The sequence below is a fragment of the Triturus cristatus genome, chromosome 6, assembly GCF_964204655.1.
Source record: "Triturus cristatus chromosome 6, aTriCri1.1, whole genome shotgun sequence".
NCBI lineage: Eukaryota > Metazoa > Chordata > Amphibia > Caudata > Salamandridae > Triturus > Triturus cristatus.
Genome location: NC_140589.1, coordinates 378,533,337 through 378,545,561, shown reverse-complemented (window position 1 = coordinate 378,545,561; position 12,225 = coordinate 378,533,337). Strand labels below are relative to the sequence as shown.

General features: G+C 42.9%; 1 protein-coding gene across 2 annotated transcripts in view; it reads left to right on the top strand.

Annotated features, from left to right (window-relative positions):
- TRAPPC12 (trafficking protein particle complex subunit 12) overlaps positions 1-12,225 on the top strand; it is an 820,049-nt gene that overhangs the window by 567,029 nt on the left and 240,795 nt on the right. For both annotated transcript variants that reach the window (XM_085610773.1, XM_085610772.1), the window contains one exon: positions 3,053-3,165. In XM_085610773.1, the coding sequence (XP_085466899.1) occupies positions 3,053-3,165 (113 nt within the window). The remainder of the gene's footprint in view (positions 1-3,052; positions 3,166-12,225) is intronic.

Sequence of the window (12,225 nt, the reverse complement as noted above, 5' to 3'; positions counted from 1 at the left end):
AAAAGGAAGATGTGGGCCTGGCAAAAGGTTTATTTTGCCAGGTCGAAATGACAGGTAAAACCTGCAGACTCCAGCTGCAATGACATGCCTGAAACATGTTTAAAGTGCTACTTCAGTGGGTGGCACAATCAGTGCTGCAGGCCCATTAGTAGCATTTAATTTACAGGCCCTGTGCACAGTTAGTGCCACTTTACTAGGGACTTACAAGTAAATTAAATATGACAATTATGTATAAGTCAACCTTACCACGTTTTAAGGAGAAAACACAAGCTATTTAGCACTGGCTAGCAGTGGTAGAGTCCTATGGCCAGCAAAAATGAAGTCAGCCAAACATGTCTGAAGGCAAAAAGTTGGGAGGAAAACCACATCAAGGATGCCAGCTTTAACAATCACACACAGCTCAGCTTGATTATCCTAAATGTATTAGGCAACTTGTACTTGCTGTTAATGACTGAAGTAAAAACAAATTACATTATATTCCCTAACATCTACAGAGCTGTTTAGAATATTGCAGAAATGCCTGCTAGTACTATACCAGACCTACTGTTTGTGCAATATTTTGTGGGAAGTTTAACATTGTGACTATAATATTCTAGTACTTTTAGCAAACACCTTTTACACGCGTGGGAACAGGTTGACAGAACTGGCAGGGACACCTGACCATTTAATGGGTGAGGCTTGCCTTAGAAATGGGAAAAGGGCTCCCATTTTGGCAAAGTGCATGCGAGGATGGAGGAAATTGTGACCTGCCTAGTAAATATTCATGAGATAGGCTGTCCTTAACCTCACTAGTAGGCCGCATGGTTTCACAAATGCTAATAATTGTACCTGTAATTTGAGGGCGCAGTGTTCTGATGAGTGAGAGAAGCCTTTCTTTCGTAAGATGGACTTGTTTATTTTGTACAGGATACCAGTGGTGCTTCCCAGAGGCAAGCCGGTTACAACTCTCTGTAAAGGAACCTCACAGGTCATACATCCATAAATATTGTACCTGCAAAAAATCCAAGACATTGTAAATCTACAACATGCAGATACACATTTTTGTGGACTTATAGTTCAATTGCATATGCAACATATGTTAGTCAAGCACTTTGCTCTGTATGTTGAATTTTAAATACCACTCCACCTAAGAGATGCATTGGTAGGTGACGTCAGGAATGCCATTGTCGATGTCATGTTACAAGAGAGCTCGCGAAAAGTCTATTGGACGAGCAGATTGAAGCTTGCTTACCTTTTGTCTTGTAAAGTTAATGTTTAGGCTTGCATTACATAATAGTTTATATATATATATATATAGATACATATTTTACAACTTTTTTTAAAATTGAGTTTATCATGATCCCTCAAATAAATTGATCAAGCAAACTAATGCAATACTTTGCTCTCCCTTGCTTAGTGTAGAGAAAAGTCCTTCCTTTCCCAGTATCCAACTAGCTTCTCTCTGAAGGTGATGCAATATATAATCAGGGAGAGGCTGGAAACAGGCGCCACACTTAGTGGAGCTGTCTTTATCTCGGCTAAAGGATCTGGTGTTGCATCATCGCTGATAAAGTTGCAGATGCTGCGGTTCATGTACATATAATGACTTGCAGCTACTCCAAAAAGGCTCTTGACTCAATCATCACAAATACCACAGAAACCTGCATCTGCAAATGTGCACAGCTCCTAATAGATGGTGACTCTGCTGATGCTGCCAGTGCATAGGCACCCAGCATCCATACTTTACTTAAAGCATACTGTTTGGCCGTGATGTGAACAACTGCAGCCGGACGCCGCTGCCACTAAAGCTTTGACTACAGCTCTGGGGACAACTCGGGCTTTTGGCAATTCTTTTAGCCAAATTACGTTGTTGGCCATTTGGTTAAAAAAAAAAAAAGGCCTGGCAATACTTACAGAATCAGGTATGACAGGGAAATCCAAAAAGCTGCATGTATCTAAATCATCTACACAGGAAAAGGAGACATGGATTACCTTCCATGATTACTTTAGATGTAGGGCTCTTGCTTCTGAGTAAAATGAATCTCGCAGCAGTGCGGGGCCTCTATCCTGGATTTGCTTATGCTCATACAAGAAACTTTAGCACTGAAGGGCTCGAATATATGACGTTACAACGCAAACCATTACAATGCATGCTTTTACAATGTGGTTTTTACATCGCAACTACCATTACATCGTATGATTTTACAACGCATACCATTACAGCGCATTTTTTTAAACTAATATTACAACGCATTACATCACAACGCATACCATTACAAAGCATAATACTTTTAGTGCAACAGTAGGGTAGGTGTTGGATAGTGTGGGGGTAAAAATGACTACTCCCACTCCAGCAAGTGAAACATTAGGGAAAGTGTTGGATAGCGGAGGGGTAAAAATTACTATTCCCCCTCCAGTGAATGCAACAGTAGGGAAAGTGTTTGATAGCGTAAGGGTGAAAATTACTATTCCCCCTCCAGTGAGTGCAAAAGTAGGGAAAGTGTTTGATAGCGTAGGGGTGAAAATTACTATTCCCCCTCCAGTGAGTGCCACAGTAGGGAAAGTGTTTGATATTGTAGAGGTGAAAATTACTATTCCCACTCCAATGAGTGCAACAGGAGTGAAAGTGTTGGATAGCGTAGGGGTTCAATTAACAAGATGACAGGTCAGACTGGTGCTCAGAATAGGCCTGGGCACTGAAATAAAAGTGGACCTCATTAGTGAATTAGAAAGCCACAAAAGTATCTCATGTTTGTAAATTGGGGCAGTTTTGAGCTTGTAAATATGCTGTAGAAGTATTTTGGAAGGCTACATGGACTTGAGCTTGCAGCAGCCAATGTTTGTTTTAGTATCTAGAAAATTAAGAATAAAGAACTGGCCAACCATACCAAAAACTGGTCCACAAACAGCAAAAATAAAAATTTCCACACATTGACATGTCCTGCGAGCCCATTGGCTTATAGGCCAGTCCGACCCTGGCATGATATATTTACTTACAGTGTCTTCCTTAATGAAAACAATATGCTTTTGATTGGTGACGAATATTGTTAACAATGCATGTTATTTATTTTAGGTTCGATGGTGCCGTTTTCCATGCGCGTCTTACACGCTGAACTTCCTCAGTATCTTGGAAATCCGCAAGAGTCACTCGACAGACTTCACAGTATGAAAACTGTATGTGAAAAGGTAAATGAATCTGTTTATATACTTATTTGCAAATGCGTTTGATTGCCATTTAAATGTTTGGGGACATCGTCTGCTAATTTGTGCTGCGGGATAAAGATATTTTTTATTTGTACAAAGTAGTGATGTTACGTGGGCAAAGATGGAACTGGGTGGATTTAGACAGTGAGAACCTATAGTGCTGGGGGCAATTGTATCACAGGGCATAGGAAAAAGATGTAAGAGAAAGTGGAATAAATAGGAGGCATTGAGGACATATAGCGTATTAAAAAGGATAACACCGTGTCAAGATTACAAACTCAAGAAAAGCATCCCTGGGGATGGCTTCTAGAAGAGTGAGTTTCTTTAAAAAAAAAACAAAAAAAACAAGCGCTCCACCCTGACTGTTGGTCAGCGGCCCTGTGATGAAGCATGCCACTACATAGTGGGTGAGGGCAGTCTTAAAAAAACCCTTGGGCTTTTCCAAAAGGTTTTGTTTTTTCTTAGCTTTTCTTTGTTTCTTCCCCTTTCATACATATATCCTACATACATTTTGGAAAGTTAAATCCCCAGCTCTCTTTTATTAGTAGCTGGTTTTTGTCCTTCTCTCTTAGTGGGGTCTACAGTCTGAGTAGAAGTAGGGAAGGCTTACTCTCATGTCCCTCCTTGTTTTAACCATAATCCCTGCTGGCCGTGTTGTTGATGTGGTGGTGAAGGCAGGGCTACTATCTCACCCTATATAGCTCGAGGACTCTAACGCTGTGCCAGACGCACATTAAAAGATTCCAGTCTGGTGGGGCACTGCATTCCCTATAATCCCCACTGCCCGTGTTGCTGGTGGGGAGGGCGGGGCTACTATCTACAGTGTGCGAGGACTCTACCACCAAGAGTGGCTCGTCAGAGCCCGAAGGAGACTGGGCTGGGCAACCCCTCATGGTTTTTCCTCCTGGAAGGTACTTTTGGCTTCTTTCTTTGTGCGTATGTTAGTAGTTTTGAGAGCAATTGTGGCAATCTAACTCTGCTCCCAGTGACCTCTCATAACCATCAAAGTGGTGAGAAAGAAATCTACTGGTGCCCTACCAGCATCCATTCCTCCTATGAAGTGTACTTCCATTGACAGAATGCTGGAAAGGGCCATAGCGTTATTAGCGTTATTAGCGCAGAAATTTCAATAACAGAAAGAAGACATTCTCTGAGCTCGGGCACAGGTATGACCCCTGCCGCGTATATTTTGGCTCCGGGGCCTACTTCTGGCCCCTTTCATAATATTGCAGCTTCGGGCTACATTTATATCTCAAATGCCGCCCTTACTGATATTGTTAATCGTTAAATGACAGCCAAAAATAAGAGGATACTCGCATCAAATTGATAGAGGCCAGCACCCAAGAATGTCAACTTGTGACTCTGGGACCGACCTTCTCTCCACTCCTTACTATGGTGGAGGTTATGGGTGTTTCAACATCCAGTTCCCTTAGCAGCCTGCGCTTCATGGTGGATTGTTACACTGAATTTAACCCTCTTCTATAGGCCGAACTTCCCACCCTGATGTGCCGCTTAGATGCTCTTGAGTCACAGCTCATGTCTTTTCCTCCTTGTTCGCACCTAACCCAAATACTATCAATGTGACCCCCATGGTTGCCCACCCTATCTGCCAGATGTAGAAAGCTTCCTGTTTGCATTTCTTAAGTAGCAACTTCGTCCGAATCGCAATTTAAGAAATGCAAAAGGATATGTACTAAATTTGCGACTCCCTAAAAGCGATTCCTACAAAGTAGGAATCGCTATTAGAGAATCCCATTGCATTCCTGCCTATGGACAAAATAGGAAATGGTTTGCATATCCTAAATTGTGATTTCTATTTAAAAAAATGCAAAGCTAAGCTTGCCTCTAGCCTTAAGGCCCCCTGGAGGCACCCCAAATTTCCTAGTTCACATGTAAGTGTACATATGCCCTAGGGGCATATGTTCGTTTTATGTCACATTAAAAAATGCATTTTATAATTTTGCACATAGTTAACATCGACTTCAAGTTGATGGTAATAGCTTCGCCTAATTGCCTGATTCGCATTTAGAAAATGCTACATACATGTGCTTTAGAAATCGCAAATAGGTTATTCCTATTTGTGATTCCTAAATTGCGGTCGCAATTTGCGATTTCTCCCAAGTAGAAATCGCAAATTGCGACCGGTTTCGGCCCTTTGTACATCTGAAAAGGCAATTAGCATTTCTTAACGGGTGGAAATAACGATTCGGCTCTCTAAGAAATGCTAAATGGCTTCGTACATCTGGGCCTTTATCGGTCAGCCCGTACAACGCCCTCAGTGAGCACACCTCGGAAGAGCCTAGCAGGGTTCCATTTAATATGAGTTGGTCTAGCTTTATGCCTCAAGTTTCTGGGCCTGTTTTAACCTCCGGGGTTCCACAGCTTCCCATGAGAGAAGACTTACTTATTCCAAGTAAAATAAACTCATTAGTAAACTTCAATTTGGCTGAACACAAGACAAGGGGGACTATCCTTAACCCTAGTCTGTCATTTATTACCGTTCCTTCTGCAGCATGCCCTATTTGGTGGTCCTTACTAAAATCTCCCCCTACAGAAGGACTAGGTGGACTTCCACGAGGAATTATTTAACAAGGTCTTAGACTGGCTTGTTCACCACATGGGTTTTCTTGCGGACGAGTTTGCAGAATTGGATGGATTGGTCCCGACCCGATCGACACTCAGACTGACTGTGTCACTGCTAATTGTAGGTCCCTGCACTTGGTACAAAGTCTGTTGTTTGGGAATATTGAGAAGATGCTGCTAGGGGCTCCAACACCTTAGTATTTCTTGTATTTTCTATAAACCTCTCCCCTGTTATGTAATCAGCAGGCACCCAAGCTTCACGAAAGAGAAACAAGCAGACAGATGGATCTGTTTACGGAGCCCCATCTTCACAGCAGCATGGATCATTTACCCTCCCCCCACCATACAGTGGATCAGTTTTGTGTGCCTATTGCACACCGTTTTAAAAAAACCTATCCGATACTGATTGAGTCCCAGTAGCCCACACTGTCCCTCCCTATAATAATTATTACAAGGGGTTAAACTCTCTGGCGGAGGGTAGCAGCTCAGAGATTACATTTTCTAACTACTTTTTTTTCCCCTTTTGGGCTGGAACATTGCTGGGCTCATGAACAAGATTTTTATCCCAGACTGGCTTAATTTTATTGCTAAACATGATATCATTGTTTTACAGGGAACATGGGTTACTTCCTCTATTTCCTGTGCCTGTTTTTCTTGTTCCGCAATACCCTCGTTATGTGGCCGAGCTAAGGGTGGTCATTCCATCTGACTTCAATTGAACCTTAATGTAGAGGTGTCGATATTAGACACAGGAAGCTCTGCCTTTCAAGCCTTGCTCATTAAAGTTAACTTGAGTTTTTTTATTTTTACTTGCTTAACTTTTACAGTAATGATTTCAGTAATCCTGTTTGCTTTTTTAGATCTCGCCAGCGCATGCTCTGCCCTGCGAGACATTTAATAAGTGGGCTTTTAAAAGTGCTACCACACGCTTTTGCTGGCCTAGCGCTTGCGGTTACGGGCCCGAGGTGCCATCTGGAGCGCGATCACTTTCACTTTTGCTGCTGCTGCGCGCGCACCACTCGCGTGCTTTTTTTTAAATTTCCCGTGCTTCCTCCGCCCTCTTTATCGTGCCATGTGAAATAACAGAGCAAGATCGGTTTGTGAAGTAATAATGTGAACTCGTGCAGTGCTTTAACCACGTCACTGTTATATGCATACCCATCTTAAAATGCACAGGAATTCACTGACACCGTAGTCGTGAATATTATGTTACAGTAAGCGGCAAGCTTTCAGCGCCCGAGGCACCATCTGGAGCGCGATCACTTTCACTTTTGCCGCTGCTGCGCGCGCACCACTCGCGTGCTTCGTTCAACTTTGTTCCCAGGCATATCTCGTAAGTCCGCGACTGATGCATTGCACGCCCCCAGTCCGAGAGACCGTTCGCCAGGGCTTCCCAGTAGGGTCGGGTTACTTAGGCAAACATGTTTTTTTTTGTACTTTAACATAAGCCTGTAATATTGTTACATTTGAAATATTTCAGTTTCGTTCGACTTTGTTCCCAGGCATGTCTCGTAAATCCGCGACTGATGCATTGCACGCCCCCAGTCTGAGAGCTCGTTCGTCAGGGCTTCCCAGCAGGATCGGGTTACTGCGCCCATGGAAAACATTCCCCATGCTGACAGCCGAACATCATTCTCTACTCCTCGGCCCTCTTGAAGAGCCTCGGAGGCGGATTGAAGCTGATACTAACCCCCACGCCACCCCACTCGACTCCCTCCTCTTCCCCACAGAACACCCAAAACAGAAACGGAACATCGAACATCAGCCGCTCTTTGGTCGGCATTGCCCTACGTATTTCGGAAAATTTGCGCTGCAAATATTATTCCCTCATTGCCAACTCTCACGCAGACGAAAACCGCCGTAACGTGCTCTCAGATCCGGCCTTGCTTTTTACATGTCGGTTGATGCCTCGATCGTGATGCTTGTAGACAACCCTTTAATAAAGTAATCAGCCCCAATCAAAGGGCAAAGTTTTGGTAGGAGTTTTAAGTCCACTGCGTCCTCAGTTTCATTTCTGAATCCACTGCATTGCATTCGTGCACACCTTACTGGCTATTTTTTATAGTCACTGCTGCTCGCCGAGCTTTGATATAACCGCGATGACTCACGAGACAGGAATTGTTTTGATTGTAATCCCACTAGTTTGTTTCAGTTAGGTGCGGACTGGGCAAAAAATTCAAATATTTTTATTCTCGCCTGCTTCGTATGGCTGTTTAAACAGAAAGCAAACAAGAGGTACTGTTTCCCAAGTGGAGTCCTGTGCAAACGCCTCCCTCCTCACTACAGATAGGTCATCATGAAAGCTAATGCTTCAATTAAAATATAGTCCTCCCTCGCAAAAGAGAAATCTGAAACCACGTCCTCCTTCGTGTACGCGTGTGCTTCGCCTCCCGGCTTCTCCCGCTGCTCGTGCTACAGATCTCTTGGTAGTCTCTTTCCCAACATGGCTGCTAAACTCTGCATGGTACAGCCTGCCTCTCTTCAATCCATGCATCCCTCCCCTTACACAGCCTTCGGTTTCCAAACACGCCTCTACTGGTGCTTGCTTTGGGAGCAAGCTTACTGATATTAGACAAGCAACATATACCATTAGAGCCTGCACACCAAAGGAAACATTTTGGTGCCTCAAAGTCATATACGCTACATCCCGGACAGTTGTTAATTTAAAGCATTTGCGTTTACCGATATATCTAACAAACTGCAAGGGTGCTCATGAGCATGTCTCAGAGCCGCAATGATTAACATATATGCCTTTTAAAACTGCAATTTAATTTGTTTTCTTCCTAAAATAAGTAAATTCATATAACGAGTACAATGCACTTCCTCCCGTTGTACATCCTTCTGGAAATGTAACTTTATATTTTGCTTTTTAAATGTTTCCCGTTAGTTCTGCAGCAAAGTATCAGGAGGGAGCGTTGTTTGGAGTTGACAGATTGGGAATTTGCCCCTCCCTGCCAGCTTTTTGTGTTTTTGCCCTCACCACTACCCATTTTTTTGTTGCTTTTCATTTCCCCTTCCCCCAGCTCCGCAACCTTGCTGCACCTGCGTGTTGCTTCCTTCTCTTCCTCTGTCACCCTCCTCTGCTCTTCTGTTGCTTTTTGTCCTCCCACCAGTTCTCCATTGCTCTGCCACCCCTCCTCTCCATTGCTTTTCGTCCACCACTCCGTAGCTCTTCACTGTTGCTTCTCAGTCTCTTCCCTTCCCACTGATTATTTTCTTCTTAATAAATTATTATATATTTTTTTTATATAATTTACATGTCTCTCTCTCTCTCTCTCTCTCTCACTCTCTCTCACTCTCTCTCTCTCTCTCTCTCTCTCTCTCTCTCTCTCTCTCTCTCTCTCTCTCTCTCTCTCTCTCACTCTCTCTCACTCTCTCTCACTCTCTATCTCTCTCTCTCTCTCTCTCTCTCTCTCTCTCTTTCTAAATCTCTCTCTCTCACTCTGGTCGGTTGACATGCTAGCTGTCTATTTGGGAGCAGGACGTAGTTGATACTCAACAGTTACTATGTAAACAAGCATTGGCATAGCCAATAGGTCTCGCTTTTGGGACCTTATAAGTGTTTAGCCATGCAACAGTTGATGTTGTTGCACCAAGGATATTGTGCTGCATAACTAAATACTTATAAAGTCCCAAAAGCGAGACCTATTGGCTATGCCAATGCTTGTTCTATTAAGTAGCTGTTCTGTTTTCTAACCGGTTTGAAATCAGTACGGATAGGGGCCATATCCCAACCGAATTTTCTTCTTTGTGGGAACTATAATGCTAAACTAATGGTAAACCACTTATGTACGGAGGACGGCTCCTTACGTCGTGTGCCAAAGACTGCTCTGTGCCGTCCTCTCACTTGAGGCAGGAAATCCCTCTGGTGCTCGCACCAGAAGGATTTCCTTTTATTAATTTTAGCCTCAGGAGCTGTGGAAGAGCTTCCCCAACAGCCTGCAACATTTGTTTCCTGTGTAATGACAATCTGCTCACATGGCACGCTGACGTCATTAAATTGAAAGGGAAATGAGCCAATCTGCTAATTTAATTTTCACTGCATCGGTGCTCGGGGGCATATCTCAGCCCCCTGAGCACTGATTCAGACAGGGAAGTTGTCATTGGAAAGCAGAGGATCCAGGCATAGGGCCTATCCCCACCCACCCATGTTACCTCCAGCAGTCTTTCTGTCCCAGTCAGGGACAGGTTGGCGGTGTCTTCCTCCAATTGGCCCCCTAGGGGGTGCAAAGAGCCCACTAGACACCAGAGAGTTTTTAATAGGGCCATAAGTGGGTTTCACTTTGCCTTGGCGTCCCCTATTATCTAATTTTGTAAAATCTAGCATATTGATTCCATTGCAATATTATGTTTGTTCACTATGCAAAAAAAAATAGGGCGATCCATCCAGGCATCGAACTGGCCTCCACCCCCATATCAGAAGACTTCGTAGAATGCTGGGTGGAAGGAAGTTTATAGCTCCCCGTGCATTCCAGAACTTTCTATTACAGAAATGTGAGGAAAATTTGTTTTTTAGTCAAAGTTTGAGGTTTGCAAGAGAATCTGGGTAAAACAACCTGGTAAGAGCCATGCACGTCACCCCATCCTGGATTCCCCTAGGTGTCTAGTTTTAAAAAATGTACAGGTTTGCTAGGTTTCCCTAGGTGCCGGCTGAGCTATGGCCCGAAATCCACAGCTACCCACTTTGCAAAAAGCAGGTCAGTTTTGAGTGGACAAATGTGATGTATCCATTTTGCATTTTGGGATGTTTCCTGTCGCAGGCATTAGGACTACCCACACAATTGAGGTACCATTTTTATCAGAAGACTTAGGGGAATGCAGGGTGGAAGGAAGTGTGGGACTCCCAGTAGTTTGCAGAACTTTTCATCTCAGAAACGTGAGAAAAATGTGCTTTTTAGTCAAAATTTGAGGTTTGCGGTGAGTTCTGGGTAAAGCAACCTGGTGAAAGCCATGCAAGTCAGCCCTTCCCTAGGTGTCTAGTTTTAAAAAATGTACAGCTTTGCTACGTTTCCAAAGGTGGCGGCTGAGCTAGGGCCCAAAATGAAGTTACCCACTTTGCAAAAAATGGGTCAGCTTCGAGTGGAAAAATGTGATGTATCCATGTTGTTTTTTAGGCCATTTTCTGTCACGGGCACTAGACCTACCCGCACAAGGTATGTACTAATTTGATCAGAAGACATGTGGGAACATAGAATAGTTGGATATTTATTATTACAAATTGTATTTTGTTGGATTTGTGCCTTCCAAATGTTATCTAGTGCTGTAAGAAAGAAGCCATTTTGAAAAATACCCTCAAAATCATATGCTTGTACGAGTACCCACAAATTCAGAGATGTACAAATAAACACTGCTTCTGAATTCCATATCTTGCGCCCTTTTGAGAAATACATAGGTTACCTTGATACCTATTTTCACTCTACATATTTCACCATATGAATTGGTTTATGCTCCGCACACAATAAAAAACATTGCATGCTGCAGCTCAGTTGTTGGGTCTAGAAACCTTGAGTTCTTGGAGAACCTACAAACCCTTTATATACAGACAACCAAAAGGGTCTAGTCAAACTTAATGATACATTGCTTTTGTAAATCGGCCATTGTAACAAAAAGTCACAAATGAAAACATTGTCACAATCGTTTTTAATATTTCTTTATTTCACTGGTTCTTTTGGGGGGGAAAATCTTGAGGGATCTACAGATATGACCCCTTGCTTAATTCAGAAGCTTGTCTACTTTTCAGAAATATATAGTTTTCCTGGATCACCTATGGGTTTCATACTGATTTGCACCACAAACTGGAAATAGGTTGAAATCACAAAAAATAGGAAAAATGGGCTACCTCTTTGAAAAATGCCAATACTGTGGTAAAAACTTTTTCTTTTTTTGGATTTACCTGGATGTTTCTGAAAGCTGGGAAGATGGTGCATTTAGCACATCAAACCGTTCGTTGATGCAATTTTTATGAAAAAAACAGACACTTTTTTCATGAGCAATTTTGTCGTATTTCCCCCCCCAAAAACTAACAAATTAGCTATATTTTGGCTATTTTCTCGGTCTCTTCATGGAGAAGCCACAAACCTTGGTTATCTTTAGAATCTACAGGATGTTGGAAAAAATATATAAATTTGGCATTGATAGCTTATGTGGACAAAAAGTGATGGAGGCCTAAGCGCAAACTACCAGAAATAGCTACAAAAAGGCTTCTAACTGGTAGGAAAAAAGCCTAGAAGCAAAAGGTTTAATTCTGAGGAGCTGGGTATAGCGGGTCTTGAAAGCTACGAGGGTCTCCCAGATAACAGAAGGAAAGAGTTGAGTGGTTTTTTTTAGCTGAACACAACTTTGTAGATATGGTCCATCTGTTCAAGGAAGATGGTCCTACTTTGCCCTCCTTTGGAGGGTGTGGACGGGCCTCAATTATTGATTATGTATCTATTACCAAGGACTTCCTCCAGTGGTTCT